Source organism: Ceraceosorus guamensis (genome assembly GCF_003144195.1).
Source record: "Ceraceosorus guamensis strain MCA 4658 unplaced genomic scaffold IE81scaffold_39, whole genome shotgun sequence".
Lineage (NCBI taxonomy): Eukaryota > Fungi > Basidiomycota > Exobasidiomycetes > Ceraceosorales > Ceraceosoraceae > Ceraceosorus > Ceraceosorus guamensis.
In genome coordinates, this window is record NW_020290034.1 from 1 (window position 1) to 17,311 (window position 17,311).

At 56.6% G+C, this 17,311-nt stretch overlaps 4 protein-coding genes across 4 annotated transcripts; 2 read left to right on the forward strand and 2 right to left on the reverse strand.

Annotated features, from left to right (window-relative positions):
* Positions 1-91: 91 nt before the first annotated feature.
* IE81DRAFT_348103 (hypothetical protein) lies at positions 92-836 on the reverse strand (the record flags this gene model as incomplete). Its single annotated transcript, XM_025516222.1, has 1 exon — positions 92-836. A coding segment is annotated over one exon (745 nt), but the record flags the coding sequence as incomplete, so codon positions are not given.
* A 558-nt stretch (positions 837-1,394) lies between these two features.
* IE81DRAFT_324273 (hypothetical protein) lies at positions 1,395-3,072 on the forward strand. The gene has a single exon (XM_025514188.1). The coding sequence runs from the start codon at positions 1,847-1,849 to the stop codon at positions 2,603-2,605; it is 759 nt and encodes a 252-aa protein (XP_025368804.1). The 5' UTR covers positions 1,395-1,846; the 3' UTR covers positions 2,606-3,072.
* Positions 3,073-3,394: 322 nt separating this feature from the next.
* IE81DRAFT_330728 (hypothetical protein) lies at positions 3,395-5,868 on the reverse strand (the record flags this gene model as incomplete). Its single annotated transcript, XM_025515200.1, has 3 exons — positions 3,395-3,446; positions 3,532-5,503; positions 5,667-5,868. The coding sequence occupies 3 exons, from the start codon at positions 5,866-5,868 to the stop codon at positions 3,395-3,397; spliced, it is 2,226 nt and encodes a 741-aa protein (XP_025368805.1).
* A 5,164-nt stretch (positions 5,869-11,032) lies between these two features.
* IE81DRAFT_324274 (hypothetical protein) lies at positions 11,033-17,231 on the forward strand. The gene is made up of 5 exons (XM_025514189.1): positions 11,033-11,728; positions 11,937-16,399; positions 16,468-16,779; positions 16,853-16,917; positions 16,991-17,231. The coding sequence occupies exons 1-4, from the start codon at positions 11,194-11,196 to the stop codon at positions 16,886-16,888; spliced, it is 5,346 nt and encodes a 1,781-aa protein (XP_025368806.1). The 5' UTR covers positions 11,033-11,193; the 3' UTR covers positions 16,889-16,917; positions 16,991-17,231.
* The last annotated feature ends 80 nt before the right edge of the window (positions 17,232-17,311 follow it).

The window sequence follows — 17,311 nt, forward strand, 5'->3', positions numbered from 1 at the left end:
TCCTCCTCCTCCTCCTCCTCCTCCTCCTCCTCCTTCTCAGCCGCCTCCGTAGCATTGTGAGCATCGGGCGGCACGACGTGCCCTGACACACCTTCCAACACCGCCACAGACGCTTCGACATTGTGCGCTCCTCTGTTCCGCTCGTTTGTCTCATTCTCGATCAGAGCAGCTTCGGCTGCTGAGCCCGTGATTCCGCCTTCTTTGGCCCCCGCCGTTGCACCTGGATTGCTAGACGCGTCGTCAGCTGTTGCATGCGCTTCGCCAGGCGGTGCAGCGATACTTGATTCGTCCTGCTGGTTGTAAGAAACTGAGGGGCCAGAAGGTGATGCTTGACCGTTTGGCTGGTGCGCGCTAGTCGATGCTGTCATTGTCTGAGCATTGGTCGAGTCGATGACTGAAGGAGTAGTCTGAGTGGTATCAGAAGCAGAAGCGGCACTCGTCGTTGGGACGAACGTCGTGTCGGGAAGAGTATGCACTGGAGCTGACAACGCATCGCCCATTTGGATACCGGGTGTGGAAGTAGGAGCTATCGATGCGCTAGCAATCCCAGAGCCAATGATCGAAGTGGTGGCGTCCAAGGAGACGGTCAATGGCGCTTCTTCATTCGCAGCATTTGCTCCTGCGTGTGCTCGAGGTTGAGATCGAGATAAAATCTGCACAGGACTCGTTTCGTACTCCATCTCCTCCGCACCTGCAACGTGAAGCTCTTCTTCGGGCTGAAGCAGATCCAACTCCATCCCATCCTTGTCGTCCACACCTCCCCAAGGTGTCCCGCTCGACGAACCAGAGGCCATATCGTAGTCGCCAATCCCGTCCATTGCGTGTTCCAAATCCATCTTGACTCATGGGCTTCGTCGCGCCAAGTCCATTCGTTTGGAGATCAGACAGCTTCAAGGTCCGCCAACAGGTCGCTCAAAGGGAGCTTTTGTCTCGTCAGACAAATCAATGCGCGATGCTAGGAGAGCAAGGAGAGCAAGTCCCGCTGATGGATGTTAAAGATTCGGATTGATGCTGGATGTTGGTGTTGGTGGTGATATGCTGCTAGTGAGTTGCTGGTTGCAAGGCTCGTGCTGCCCATCGATGAGAATCGAAATGTAAACCGTGAATGGCGCCTTCCTGAGCTGTATGTGCACCATCCCGGTACGAAGGCTGGCCGAAATGATGGTTGCATGCATGGCTGCCAGAGCGCGCCGGGCAGCAGCGTCGCGCGGGTGATGGCTTGTGGTATGCGCGCATGCTTATCCACGTGGTTGGCATGCCCTTCTTGTTGAATTCGAAGGCCAAAACAGAATTCAACTTTTGTGACCTGATCCAGTCAAAGTGACAAATTGAAAGCAATTTGAACTGTCTTTGCCAGGGAACTCGAAACACATTTGAATCTGATTCAGTTTGAATGCAGACACTTCATGTTCAAGCATTCAAAAGCCAAAAAGGAAAAACGTAGTTGATCTGAGCGAGTTGAAGTTTGAATGATTCAAGCTTCTCAGGTCAAAGACGCACTTCATCACATCTTTGCTCCTAGATTCCAGAACTCCCAGCACAGTTCATTGCCCGCTCACAGCCTCACAACAAATCCACTCCAGACGCTCAAAATAGTCGTCTCGCATCCTTGCACCTCAGCAGCATCTCAGCAACGCGAAGTTTGCCAAGTTCGGCGCACTCGATAGACCTCACAGAGCATAGCCAGCCTACGTTTCTGGTCGGCTGCTGTGTCAGCATACGCTCGCTCGCATCCACACCGCGAGCCTCGCACCTCTCTTTTGCCCCCCTTCCGCATAGAGACTGTCCTTCATCGATCGGCGCACCGCAGCCGCAAACGATCGTATAATTCGCACCCGAGCAAGTCATGATTCCCACACTTCGACTATTTTCGCGCACCACCTATCAGGGTTCGCGAGGTAGCGGACCGGGACGGAGCGGCAAGACCACCTTTCGATCCTCTCCCCACTCGCGCGCCACAGAGGTGGAAGCTCAACAAGCCGGTCGTATCCTCAAACGATCTCAACGAGGTCTGTACCACGGCTCTCTGATCCAATCCGGCAACAACGTTCCCAATTCGCGTCAAAAGACGCGCAGAACCTGGTTGCCCAATGTTCAGAGCAAGAACAACTTGTGGAGCGAAGTGCTGCAGAGGCACATCTCCACTCGCATCTCTATCAAGGCTATGAGGACGATTGAAAAGTATGGAGGATTGGATGCTTATGTTGCCAACACCAAGGATGCATTGTTGGGTGATTTTGGCAGGAGGTTGAGGGAGGAGATGGGAGCTAGAGTGACGGCCATCTGGACCTCTCAAGGCAATACAGGTATACCATCCGGCAAGATCAACTTCAAGAGCGCTTCCAGGAGTCGGAAAGATGCGGCAAGGACAAAGGAGGAGCTCAAGACGGTGCATGGCAAGTTGGGATTCATGGAACAGAGAGCTCTGGCAAGGTCTTCCCCCTCGGTCAATGCGCAATCGCTGGCCCTCAGAGCTAGGTCGTTGGGTTTGGCAAGAATGCCTGGTAACGCTGGCCAACGTCAGACGAAGCTCGCTGCTGAACAGGACATCGCGAGCGAGACGAGGGTGGACAATGCCAGAGCCGACGCAGCAACGGAGCTCTGAGAATTCAGAAGGACGGCGTGGCACCGTCAATCGTTGGGATCAGGGGAATGGCGGCGCATCATCTGTACGACGAGGTGCCCTTCTTCTTTGCTCGTGCGATGGACGCTTGCTTCTCTGCGATACGTGACCGAGTGTGCGCCGGTATGCTGGGCAGAACGGTCGCACTGGACTCTCCCATCTCTCGATCCCTAGACAGCGCGGCATCGCGGCGTACGTACTCCAACAATTCGAATGCCCTAGCCCTTGTATCAACAAACCTCACGCAATGCACCAATCGCAGCGCCCCACGCTCTCACGAAGTGCTCAAAATCGGGTGTGCTGACCGAGATGGAGTCGACTTCACACTTTCACACTCGCATGCGCGGGAATTAGAGGATGAAATTTGGTCGGCAGTGTCAATGTAGCAAGAATGTACTAGCAAGCGTGGGCAAAGTTGGTGACAAAACGACCAAAAGCTACAACTGCGCCGAGGCGCCAAGATTAAAAGATATGCGGCACGTCAGGAGGCGAGAAGACGAAGTGGTGTGGATGAGGATATAACGTGGCGAGCTTGGCGGCCATTACGAATCTGTGCGGCCTAGTGACTGAAGCCTCACCGCAGAGCATCCTGATACTCTTGGTGATGTTGCTGTGCTTCGTGATGGTGAGAATGGAGATGAACATGGTGATCTTGATTTTCGAAAGAAGGCCACGGCGCATCGCCCAGCGCGAGCTCGAGGGGAGTAGCAACACGATGTAGGTGTTGTTGATGCTGATGGCGATGGCGGTAATGCAGAGCATGGTCGTTTCTCATTGGGACAAGTGCGGATTCCTCGTCCGCGGATTGCGCCAAAGACAAAGTCTGGGACGATCGAATCAGATTGCTAAGGGCGCCCAAAGATTGCTGCGAATGCGCAGGAGAGCTGTCCGACTCCATGCTCAGCGACCCGGCGCCCGCGCTGGCTCGAGGAGCCATGAGCATCTCCACAAATGCCGCATCTGCACCCAACACTTGCGTCAAGTCGTCTGGCCCATAGTCTGGTGAGTTCGATCCGTAGACGGCCCAATCCAAAGCCCTGCCTCGCGTGCTCTGGCTAGCGCTCGAGAGCGCTTGCGAGTGTGACATCGACGGAGCTCTGAACAGAGTCTGCTGGCTGAAAAAATGTTCAGCCTCGCTCGGACCGTCTGTATGCTGTTGCGACAGACCCAATTCGCCTGATTCGCCTTGCAAAAGATGTTCCAAGTCAGAGTCTTGTTGGTAGTAGAGCGACTGCTGAGCAGCTTTGGCAGCCGCTGCAAAGTCGGAATTGTCCAGCTCGTCTACCTCGTCCATGTCCGTGGTCTTCTGCGTGCTGTCCCATCTCGGAGGCATACGTTCGCGCCGCAAAGACTGAGGGCCAGTCGACAAGTTGTTGGTGTCCTGCCCTATGGATCCTCGAGGCTTCATGACTGGTAGGCCAATGTCCGCGTTGGCAAGCCTAGCGCTGCTTTGCCAACCTGTTCCACTCGGCCGGCGAGCGTTGCCGTAGCTTGTGCCGGCGTGCGGAGACGCGAGCATGTCCCTGAAGTTGGACCAAGTGGGAGAACTGAGATCTAGAGCGCCAGTCAGACCGGCACTACTGCCAGTGCTGGCGATTCCTGCCGAGGTGAAGGGGCGCGGCAAGTCGGGTCGTTGCGATCTGAATGGAGACGTGGGTGAGTGATGGGAGGCAGAGATAGGATGCACCTGTGTCATGGGTGAGATCGGCATCTGCGGTGATCGAGAGACGTGGACACCGGCGAGGCCAGAAGAGAGACCAACACTGGATGCAGAGACGGTAGAGTAAGCGCTCATGGGTGTGTGCAATGGAGCGCTGAGATGCATTGGCTCATGATATGTTGCAGATCGTTGATGAGGGGGACTAGGGTAGCTATGGAAGCCAGTCTTCAGGTGCTGAGGAAGTGCGCTTGCTGGATAGACGGCAGGGCCGTCGGTTGGAAAGGAAGCTGGCGTGTAGGTGCTCTTGGCCCAGTTGACGCTGTCGGCGAGCGCAGGGACAGACGAAGATCTCCTCACTGTTCTCAGGGCGGGCGCAACGTAGTCTTGAGTGCTGTCCCACGGTTGTTGCGAGGCGCGGTGCCAATCTGCGGGAGAAGCTGCAGAGGAAGTAGTAGCTGGACTCTTGCTTACTTCCCGCACTGCCCTTCGGGCAACTTTGAGGGCCCTCTTCCTATGCGCTTGCTCCAGACTCGAAGAGGCGCTCGCTGCAGCTGCGGCTATCTTGTTCCTCGACTTGGCGCGAGACTCGGCACGTCTGACCCTCTTGCGCTCGCTTGCAGATGAAGCGATGATGTTGCTGTTGGGCTCTTCGCCAAGCTGAACTCCGTCGCGTCCATGTGACTTGAGAATATGATCGGCAATTTGCAGGTTCTTCTCTTCCTCATCCGCTTCCTTTCGAACGCTCCGCCTGACCACATTCTCCCGTCTGTACACGGGCTTGAACTTGTAGTCCGGGTACAAAAGCGCATGCTCATCCTTTTCCCTTTGCGCTTCCTTGGCCCACATCTCCTTCTCCTCGGTGGGCAGGCTTCTCCACATGTGTGAGATGATGACGCTGATGTTCGAGTGATTGGCACTGAGTTCCTTGGGCACCAGTCCTTGTCGATGAGCATGACTGCGGAATAGAATGAATGCGTTTCTAGGCCTGGGAACATGGTCTGCAGCTTTCTTGCGAGCGTGGGAAGGAGCTGTCGATCTAGGGATGCTGATAGAGACTGGAAGGGATGCAGGGTCCTCGGCGGCAGCTCGAGACGAGCCTTCGCCTAGATCGCTGGAAGACACGCTTCCCGACAATACATCGCTCCCAGCAGCGCTGCCGTCCAAATTGTGCCCTGCCCAACGCTGACTGTCGTGCGTGTTTGCGCTGAGGTCCAAATCAGCTGCATGCGTGGTTGAAGAGCTAGATCGAGACGGCGAGGCTGCGCTACTCGAGCTGGCTTGACTCGGCAGTGCGTCACCTAATGACCGAGTAGGAGCATGGGCGGCTCGACGGTGGTGAGCCAATGTCTGGACGCGGCCAAGGATTGGGAGAAGTGCACTTACGAAAAGCTGGCTGGGCTGTCGATTCGAGATGTAGCTCAAAAGCCCCTTTGTCGGGAACAGGAGTTGAAGTGACAGCGGGCGTCCGGTGAATAGGGCTGCTGGAGGGGCCTAATCGGGCTGGCGAAATGGATATCGGAGCAGAGCTTAGTGTGCTACCGCTGGGCGTGGAGCTCGAGGTGGCGTGCGAGAAGTAATTTGACATTTTGCGAGGGCCTGCCTTGCTCAACTCTCCGACGCTTGTCGAGGCTTGTGGTGGTTGTCTGCGAGTGCGCGCAGACCTGCGCAGGGGTCTTGCGGTGCTGCCGAAGAGTTTGAAGGACTGGCTGGAGGCTGGGCGGCGTACCAGCTCTAGTTTCAGTGTGATAGGGGAAGGACAAAGCGCGGAGGAAGTGTCGTTTGTGATCGAGCCGGAGAAGTCGATTAGAGAGTCCGAGACTGAGTCGAGAAGAGCAGCTAGCTATAGGCGATAGTAATGAGGGTCGTGGATAGATCTATATGTCAGTGTACGGTAGCGGAGAAAGGGGAGGGCGCTCGCGTCCTCAGTCCTCGTCGAGTTTTGGGAAAGATGCTTTGTCCAGTAAACTGCGACACAAGCACCCATATATGGCGAACGACAGATGAGGAAGCAGACGGTCCTTGTCCTTACTTATATGTGCGACTCGCCGCTCATACGGTCGACAAGAGTCGAGGTGATGGCTCTCCGCGGCGTTCGCGTTTCGTGGCGCTTTTGCCGATCACAATGTCTGCGCCAAGACACTGTCGAGCCGCACGATGGAAGAAGGAACCTCGTTGCGATGGTTCGAGAGGAGAGGAACGTCTACGACAAGCCACAAACAGCTCACCTGCTTGCTATCACGGCTCATGCTTGCGGCCGAAGGCGGCGGGCAATCGACGTCAAGAGCCGACATGGAGTACGTGTGAGTGGCTTGATCGCCGGGAGATCGCTGCTGCATGTGACGTGGGTAGCCAGGTAAAAAGGAGGGTGAGGGAGAGGGGCAGCGCTTAAAGTGGGCTGAAAATAGACAGATTCAGCAGCGCACAGATCAGAGAAGGGGGCTGAGGGATGTGTACCATAAAGGAAGTCGACATGATGAACAGATGGAGGGGCAATGCGCGGGTATCATGCGCTGATGATCCCTGATGAGCCTGTTGAGCAGATACGGTGACGCTGAAGAGTCGGGAGCCCGAGTAGGCGACAGCAGCTGCCGCATTCAGTCGTCAAGCTGCACGACGTCAAGGGTGCTCACACATCCCTGCTGCTCATCTGCCCCTTCCACGGTTTCGCTCTCTTGTCCTTCATCAGCTAGCGAGCGGCGCGTAGAAGGGCTGACACCTATCAAAACGCCTCATCGAAGTGACCGGCCCGATCCCATGCCATATGCAGCAGCATGAAGCATCAGCGGCTTGATGGCTTCAGCCTGCGTGTATGCATGCACATCCAAGCCATACCTTCTTGATTGCTGGAGTAATCGTGGAAGATAGTCGCGGAGGGAGAAAGAGGGAGATGAGCAGCAGCAGCGCGTTGCCCCAGTCAGCTAGGCGGCATGTCTCGCAAAGAAGATCGACTGACCAAGCAGCTGAAATCACGGATGTGCTGGCTGCGGACAGGGCAAAGATGAACTGCGGTCGGTCTGACCTCGCTTACCATGTATGCAAAACCTCGGCTTTTTGTACCCCATGCGCTGCGATTGCGTCGACAAAGGAAACGGGAGCGCATCGGCAAGTTGGTCATCGCGCTTGCGTGCGTGCGTGTAGCACATGGACTGTGCCAATCTCCGCTTGACGAGTTGCACTGTGACCGGCCACAAGTGTCCGAGCCTCCAAAGGACGACATCCCTTCTGCCGGTCTTTTGCGGGAGGCAGCTAGGCCCCAGTTATCGAGCGAGCGACTCCACTCCTGACTCAGCGGGGCACGACCGCTCCCTTTGCCTCCGCAAACGTCGCCTTCATGGCTCCTTGTGAGCGAGCGACGTGCTTGACGATCATGCAAATGAGCAGCATTCGTAATTAATTGTTGGTACGGCGGGAATCGATTGAACAGGCACGACACTTGACTACGACAGCAATGTCCCCAAACGAGTCGAGTCGATCTCAGCCATGGGCCCGAAAGCATCACCTGTGCGAAGCCTACTCGTGACTATATCACTGACCACTACTACTACAGTATCATTATCATTCGTGATTAGTACAGCTACTCAACTATAGACAACTTCTAAATCTACTCCCATGCAATCAACGTTGCACCGCGTTCTCTATCGCAACGTGAGGTGTCCGAGATCAGGTTTGGATTAAGAATCGCTGTGTCCATGCAGCTGATGAGGCCAGCATGCTTGCGTGCTGCGTGCATGGTGGACATGTACCGCGGTGCAGAAAGTCTCACTTGGCGGCGTTCTAGCTCGAAGTCTTGAGTGCCTAGTCGGCAGCTGCGTGGGACGAAGTGCCGGTCAGTGGTATGTCTACCGTATTTAATTTCTATACGCGATGGATGAGAAGCATACAATTAAGATATGCGCATGCTGCACGCAGGCACGTCACAGTTGCGAGTGTTGTAGTCAGCAAGAGTGTACCCATGGCAAATCTTGAACCTGTACTTGATCATCACGAATCTTGGACGCTTCAATCGCGCATCTTCGCCGATACGAACTCAGTGACTTGTAACTGGTCGCGCTGCTGACTGCGCTCCTACGATTCAAGATTAGCAGATGGTGCGTGGAAGCTGCGCTGCCCTTCTAGAATCACCAATACAGAGTAGCTTAGCGCCAACCCTGCTGCGTCGGCTGCACAGGTTCCGGTCCCGACAACAAAGGAATCGCGTTCGTGCATGTGCATGGGAATTGTGGTCGAGGTGCAATGGTTCCAGATGAGCTGGTAAGCTAATGCACCGCAATCGCTTGAAGCCTCAACGCACAGCCCCACTCTTCCTCTTTCGGCTACACTCTGCATCGTACTACTACTAGAATCTGAATAGGTTGTGTTGCGGCAAGTCGCCGCGCAGTGCGCCAGTCCATCGTCTGACGATTGAATCAAATCTGAATCACAGGCTCAAATGGATTGCGGCGCAACGCGTACGAGCGCGGCGCATGAACATCCACATCCCGCGTCCCTCCCTTCCCTTTGTTCTCGCGCGCTGACCAGCCCTTGCCGCTTGCAAAGGTGTTGCCCAGGTGCGGTAACCGCCTCTCCCGCCGAAGCTCCTTCCCTCTCGAAGGATATGGCGCGAGATGTGAGATGATACGCGTCTTTTGTTGACCTGGGGCGTCGCTCCGCATGCTGAGAGCAAAAACACGCTGAGCGGGACAAGCCGCAATCGAAGGAGCTATAACCGACGCCGCCGCCGCCAAGTCAGGTGTGGCTTCTTGATTTGCCTTTCTTGTCCTACTCTTGATTGCGGTCGCCCAAACGTCAAGTGAGGGGAGGCTTGTGCCGCACTGTGCAATACGACGTCGAAGCTATAGGCGCGAGGAGCAGAGAGAAATAACGACGGGAATCGGTGCTGTGCCATATGTCAAGTCGAAATGGAATGTGGCCGCCCTCTATAGGGCTTGAGCAGAGAGAGGCACGTCAGATCCCCATGCCTGCACTGATTGCTGCCAGATCCGTTCCTGACGAGGTGCGGCTTCAGGGTCCCATAGCATGCAGCCATGCACAACTATACTTCATTCAAGATTGATATTCGAGACTATTCTGCTTCCGCAGTGGACCTTGCGCATATTCGTGATTTATGAGCTTGAGCGCCTGCAAGCCCACGTCTCTCGGACGGGAGCGGAACCGGCGCGGCGCGCCCGAGTCACGTTGCTGATCCGGGTGGCACGTGGTTTCGGTGTCCTGAGTGTGCTGAGGGCACCGCGTGAGCGAGACAACTACTGCTTGACGAGCGCGCGAATTCTTTTGTGCCCACAAGCACGAGGTCCACAATCGCGAATCGTCAGTAGATGGTCTACCACCACCTGCTCGACATCCTAAATGGGATCTGTCATAACGCCAGCGCTCAAATCCTGACCATGGCGTAGATGTGTTGGAGCCACTTAGTCCGTCCGCATGTTTCTTGCGAATGAAACGTTTACTCTCGCTCGAGCTTCACAGGAACAGATCAGGCGAGGGTCTAGCAACACAATCGGAGCGTGATCCCAGCTCGCTGTGGCGACAGCGCTGACGATTCCTGAACTTTCATTGGCCCCCTCTCGGCAAGGACAAGCTCAGACCTTCAACAGACTCCCGCTTACACTCTGTTGCCAGCCTGTTTCAGTGGCTGGCATCAATTTTTTATGGCGGGCATATGAAACCCTACGTCGGCCTCGCGGAGCAAGACGCTTCGGTGTGCAGCTCTGCTTGACTTTCGTTCTTTCCTTGACACCGCCTTGCTCTGCGCTTTGTTCCTGGAACGGGATGTTGTGGGCCAGGCGGTCACGAGGCGAGAGACATCGTCGATCATGTATCTCAAAGCCCTTGCTGGCGACAACGCCGTATTTTGCACACGCAAACTCGACCCGTAGCATGCACTTCTGCGCACCTCTTTGGGAGCCATGCGGGGGAACACAAATTGGTCGCAAAAGTCGTCGTCGAGCCGCTGCAATACTGATGTCGACACCAGGTACTGGCGAACAAGGCCTTCACGATTTCTCGTGAAGTTATTCGTCGACTACGAGGCGAAGCTGCTGTAAGGCGATCAGGCACTCAACTTGCTGTGTGTAGATGGCAGCGCCCCCGCCACTCCCCAGATTCCCGCAGACCAAACGCCTTGATCGACAGACAAGTGAAAGCTGAATGACAGTCGCTTGAAGGCGCTCATGAAAGGAATAAATCTCTTGATGGCTGCTAGCTCAACAGATTTGAGTCAGAACCAGAGAGTGTATCTCGGTGGTGCTATTTATTATTGTGATTTGACTGACTCGTTACTTTCGACTGCTGGCGCCCTATAGCTTTTGCCGGTCACCGGCTTGATCCCTTTGCGGCGCAAACGCGTGCAGGGGCGGCCACGCGCCCGGGTCAGGCAGGTCGCGTGCCTGCGCGTCGTCGTGAACCGCTCACCCTCGCGCGCGCGCTCTGATGTAGACCAGAAATTTTTGGGCGCGTAAAGCAGCTGCCTGCAATAACATGCATGCAGCGGCAGCTGATGCATGCCTGGGGGTTGATTCAAAAAGCGCCTGCGCGCATTCGATTATCTCAAGACCAGCAAGGGCGGCGAGATTGTTTTTAAAAGGGGCAAAGGATTTTCAAGTCTGCTGCTTTGCTTGGGTCAGAATGTAGTACACATTTTCTAATGAAACCATTCAATCTCGAGTTCGTGCCCTACCACGTAAATTTTTATGTCTTCGCTGATCCACGCGCACGCGCGCGGAACTCACGACTTCTCTTGACTGGCTGGGCTGATTTTGATTGGGTCTGACCTGAGGCCGTCCGGCGTGAATGACCCACCAGCTAGAGTCGGACATTTCTGACGCTGATCACAGCTTCCACAACCTCTTCAACATCACTTTTCCAGCTGCGTGCACTCTGTCATAGGTGACGCACATTCGAGAAACGTAGCATGAGCCAGCCCTCGTCGACGGCCGCGCCTTCTACGTCCTCCAACCAACCAAACCCCAATCGCAGCGTGGTGAACGGATCTGGCAAACCCAAGGCCACTCCATTCAACTACGCTGCAGCCGCAGGAAAGGCCAAAGTCGCCGCTGCATCACCTAACACTGGATCTCCTGCTACCGGTAGCAACGGCCACAGCAGGACGAACAGCACCGTGTCAGGTGACACCGCTGCTCTCACGGGTGACAAGGCACTTCGCAGAGCACCAAGTAGCGAGCAATCTAGGAGCGCCACCGAGGTGGCCAAACAGGGACCTGTTCAGAATACGACAGCTCCTATTGGCTCAGCCGCACCCAATGCCACTCGCACCACACAGGGATCCACCAGCTCGCATACATCCATGCCGAGCAATCTGAACCCTGCCCCTTCAAGCCAAGCCAGCCAAGCCAGCAACGCGCCCACTGCCAACGGCGCTCGAGAGCACATCCGGCGAGAGTCTGCTGTCAGCCTTTCAAGAGGACCCGTCAACGGTCTGAGAGCAGGTGAGTGATTTGGAGCATCAAGGCCGCGCGTGCCTTGAGCCACAGTCGAGTGGCGTCATCCGAGATCCATTACCTTGGTGCCAAGCTTCCGGTGCCTTCGCATTGTGTACCACAGGAAAGATCCTGGTCTGCTGTCTCTACGTTCGAACGAATATCGTAGCGAGCATTGAGAGCTGACCGCTATGCACATCCTCGCTTAATCACCCAGCTGCCGGAATCAACTTCGGTTCAGTCGCAGATCAGAACTCTGTTCTCTCTTCCTCCCCTGCTGCTCAACCACCTTCGGGACAACACCTCAAAGGTAGTCAACCGACGCAGTTTGGAAGTCTCGCCGCAGAAGTGGCAGACTCGAAGCCGCGCGAAAAGGTTATGGGTTTTAAGGCCGGTAGTGGCGGCAGCGCAGGTGACGCAAGCACCGCTACCTCCCCATCCATTGCTAACATCGCAACAACCACAGAGGAAGCTAGTGCTGGCGCGAAGGCTCCCGCTGCAGCACCCAAGAAGACATTGGACTTCAACAAGCTGTTTCAAGGCAATGGCTCCAATGCTTCGTCTTCAACGGCAACTCCCGGCGGAGCCGCTGCGGTCAGCAACGGTAACGCGGCTTCTGCATCGCCTGTGACATCCACGGCCACCGGACCCGTCGGCGTCGGCTCTCCTCAGCAGCCACATCCGCCTGCTGGTGCTGCTCCCGTTCCGAACGGCCCGAACAGACCATCTGCTCTGCGTGCACCTGCCCAGGGCCCTCACGCAGGAGCGAGAAGCTTTGAGCCTCAACGATCTCCTTCACATCCTCAGCACCAGGTCGGCGCTCCTGGTGCGCGCGGACCCTCGGGCGTGGCACCACCCGGCAGTCCCTTCCAGCCCCAGCAATATGCACAACATGGAGGGCAGCAGCCGAGATCACCTCACTTGCCACAAGCGCAGGCTATGCACCATCCTATGCACGGCATGCAGAGCCCTCCCTGGGCTCAAGGACATGCGAGCCACCAGCAGTTTGGACAAGTAGGGCAGCAGATGTACTACCCTCAGATGTATCAAGGGCCTCACTACCACCCACAACAGCACCCGAACCAGCCACACCCCCAGCACTGGGGAGGTCCTGGCACGCCCTACGACATGCCGCGATCGCCTCGCAACGTACCAGCTTCCCTCATGGGAGCCCCAAACGGCGTGCCAGGCACACCGGGTCTTGCATCTCCCGCTGCGAACAGAGCTGTCCCTGCTACACCGACGGGTCCTCACCCTTCTCAACTCGGCATGGGCCCTGCACCAGGCGCTAGGCCGCAAGGTTATTCAGGACCAAGCGGAGGATACTCGCACTCCCCCTCGGCTTCATTCAATGGTGGCAACCCAATGAGCCCGTCTGCCAGGCAGTTCGAGCCATCAAAGAGGATAAGCAGCGCGATAGCTATCGTCAACCCAGAGACGCGAGCTGAAGTGGATGTAAAACCTCAGCCAGGTGCTTCTGGCACCTCTTCTGCTGCTCAAACTCCCACTTCAAGTGTGCCCCAGCCTTCCACGCCCACTACCTCTGTTGGATCACCCGTCACAAAGAGTGCTACACCGGCAGCAGCGCCTGCGAGCGCACCTGCGAAGAGTAAGATCACGACTACCGCTGCGTTCCAAGCTCAGGTGCAGGCTGCGGCAGCGGAGGCTAAGCGCAAGAAGGCGGCAGAGGCTGCTGCTGCTGAAGAGCTAGCGACAAAGGAGAAGGAGGCTGCGGCAGCTAAGAAGGCGGCCGAGGAGGAAGCAGAGAAGCAACGCTTGGCTGACGAGGAAGAGGCGCGGAACAAGCGCGAGGCTGAAGAGAAGGCCAAAGCTGAGGCTGCAGCTAAGGAGGCTGAAGAGAAGGCTGCTGCCGAGCGCAAGGCCAAGCAAGAGGCAGAAGCTAAGAAGGCCGAAGAGAAGGCTGCTGCCGAGCGCAAAGAGCGCGAGGAGCGCGAGGCCAAGGAAGCCGAAGCCCAAGCTGAAGTGGAGCGCGAGGCAAAGGCGGCTGCTGAAGCTCAAGCTGCGGCGAGCAAGGCTGCCGAGGCTGCTTCTGGTGACAACTCGCAAAAGTCTCGCGAGGGGTCGCCAGTCGCATCGCGCCCGACGGCCATCGATCTTAGCAAAGCTAAAGGCAGTGATGAAGGAAGCGAGAAGAAGCTCGTCCCTCCTCCCTTGTCTACGCGTCGCTCGGTCGCCGACATTGAACGCATTGCCAACGAAGCTTCTTCCATGCCTCCCACTCCTCTTGATGCGCCTCCTCGTACCCCGGCTGTGCCCAACACGCCCCGCACGCCTGGCACACCCGGATTTGGCGGTTTGCCAGCCAAGCCCATGAGCGCGTACAACGTCAACACGCCAGTCAAGCTTGATGCCGAAGCGATGGAGAAGCGCAAGCGTCCTGGCGTTTCGCCACTCGATCTGAGCACAGCCACGAAAGCGGCCTCGGTAGATGCACCCATGTCGGCTGCTTTGCAGTCATTAGGCTCAGCTCGTTTCATTGAGGACATCAGCAAGGTCTCATACCCAGCCAAAATCAGCTCGCCCAAGCCTGAACTCAACGAATCCGCAGAACCCGGCAAATTCCGGTACGACAGGGACTTTTTGCTTCAGTTCATGGGCGTCTTCAAAGAGAAGCCTCAGGACTTGCCTCCCCTCTCCGCTCTGGGCATGGACGCCTCGCAAGCACAAGGCTCAAGAGCTCCAAGCGGGCGCCGCACCTCTGGCATGGGCCCTCCTGCACCGCCTGGCCGTGCAGGCTCCGTTGGTCTGGGTCTCGGTGGCGGCTCGAACTTTGGAGGGAAGGGAGCAGCTGGCGGTATGGGCCAATTCGCACACCCCAAGACCAGCGAAGAACGATTCGCAGCGTCTTCTGCTCGTGGTCAAATGGGAAACTTCGGTGGCCCCATGGGCTCTTTCAACGCTGGTGCGAGGTCACAGCCGCTTTCAAGACCTGCGAGCGGCAGCAATGCTATACCCTCTCGCGACATGATGGGCAGCGGCATGCCTGCAGGGGGCAGGTCGAAATCAGGCCGAGGGCGGGCACCAAACCCCAACGCTGGTCGTGGCCCGCAGGTCAACCCGCCGGAGAAAGGCGGACCGACGATCCCGATGGACCAGGTCGCACCTTTGGCCATGTCAGAGAACAGATGGCAAGGTGGACGTGGTGCTGCTGCGCCCAAGGCCGACTCTCCGGAAATGGTCACGCGTAAAGTCAAGGCTTTGCTGAACAAGCTCACGCTCGAAAAGTTCGATAGCATTTCGTCTCAAATTCTCGATTGGGCGAACAAGTCCACTGAGGAGACCGACGGTCGGACATTGAGGCAAGTCATTGCTCTTATCTTTGAGAAGGCTACCGATGAGGCTGCCTTCTCCGAGATGTACGCACGGCTGTGTCGAAGGCTAATGGAGGAGGTCAGCGCTGAAGTCAAGGACGAGAACTTGACGGGCTCAGACAGCAAGCCTGTAACGGGCGGTAACTTGTTCCGCAAGTACCTCATCAACCGCTGTCAAGAGGACTTTGAGCGAGGCTGGGCACAGCGTGACGCTACGCTCGCAGCTGCCAAGGGCAAAGAAGCGGAGGACAAGGCGAAAAAGGCTAGCAATGAGGCAGCTGAAGCGGATGCCAAAGAGGCCGAAGAGCGGGGCGAGAAGGTCGCTGCGCCAAAAGAGGCTGAGCTGTTGTCGGACGAGTACTACGCAGCAGCGAAAGCAAAGCGTCGGGGTCTCGGTCTCGTGCGCTTCATTGGTGAGCTCTACAAGCTGTCCATGCTTACAGAGCGCATCATGCATCTTTGCGTCAAGAAGCTGCTTCACAACACTACGGACCCCGAAGAGGAGGAGATTGAAAGTCTTTGCAAGCTTTTGACTACGGTCGGCAAACTGCTGGACACGGCAAAGGCCGAGGCGCACATCGATATCTACTTCCAGCGCATGCGGGAGATGAAAGAAGCGCCGACGATCAACTCGAGAATGGCCTTCATGCTTCAAGATGTCATCGAGTTGAGGGCAGGTGGCTGGGTGCCCAGGCACGACAACTCTGCGCCCAAGACGATCGCCGAGATTCACCAGGATGCAGCAAAGCAAAAGGCACAGAGCGAGGCCGAAAATGCCGCGCGTGCTGCTCGCGGCGGACCTATCCAGCGCGGCGGCTCACGGCGAGGCCAAGCTCGCGGCGACTTTGGCGGACCAGGCGCCCAAGGTCCAGATGGTTGGAACACGGTTCCCGCAGCTCCTCGTCAGAGCAAGGCTGGAGATCTTACCGCGTTCGGTAAAGTCACACGTAGCGACTCTAATCGGCCGATGGGCATGGGACCCCAAAGCGTGTTTGCGCGCAAGAATCAAAAATCTGAGGATGGCAGCAACCCGCCTTCGCGCACGAATTCTTCTGCCAACATGTTCAACTTGTTGAATCAGCCAGATGCGGCCGACTCCGCTGCCGCGCAACAGAACGCCGCAGCAGGGGGCAACGAACCTCAACGGCCGAAACTCAACTTGGCACCTCGGACCAAGCCCATGCCCGGTGACGGCAAGGCGGACGATGCGGCTGTGACCAAAGATGCCGATGAAGCTCAGGCAGACGAAGCAGAACTCAGCGACGAGGAGGCCAAGCGCAAGATCAGCAATGACGTCAAGGAATTCATCGAGTTGCGCGATGTGTCCGAAGGCAAGATGGCACTGGAGGTGAGTAGTCTTCGCATGGCTTCATTTGCTCGCTTGCTCACCTCGGATCTCTTCCCTTCGTCTTGCAGAGTCTGCCGTCGAGCCGGAGAGGCGAATTTGTGGCAAAGATCGTCGAAGTCATCCTGAACAAGAAGCAGGATGACGTGCGGGATGTTTGCAAGCTATTCATTGCCGCCACGGCGTCGGATCTCATCTCCGAAGAGGCATTCGTCGAAGGACTCAAGGACCAGGTCGCCTTCCTCGATGATCTTGCTGTCGACATTCCTCAAGCGTACACATTCGTTGCCATGCTTGTCAACGCCGCCGGCTTGCCGCAGGAGAGGATAGAGTCGCTCGCTGACACGATAGAGGGTGACGGTCTCAAGCCTCCGAAGCAAAAGGTGTGTGAATCCGAGAAGGCGCGAGAGGTTGCGCCATTGACTGACGCACCTTGTGCTCCCTCTGCCCCTCCAGTTCCTCGAGAAGATCGAGTCCACCAAAAGTGGTTGACACTGCGCCGAGCAAAGATTTCGGACATGGTGAGTGGCCTCGTATCTTTCATTGCACAGTGACGTTGTGCTAACAGCCAGCGCTCCTGCCCACGATGTGCAGCACATCCACAAGACTTTGCCAGTATGCTGTCGTCACCACACACGCCATGCACATGTTCGCGCAGTAGCTGCGAGAGCCCATACACGGCTTCAAGCTCGTCATTTGCGCCATCCTATGCCGTCACGCATCACCCTCCCCTTCCGTCTCTTCATACTACTATTTGGAATCACGACTTGCGCGTGAAGCTTTTCTTCTTTCCGTCTGCATGCGCTTCTCAATCGAATGCGTCTTTTTCCTCGAGGTGTGCCAGATCGCTCGTTGTGCATCACGAACATGGGATGCAGAGACGAGTTGGGGAGGCATGTGATGTCCGATTCGGTT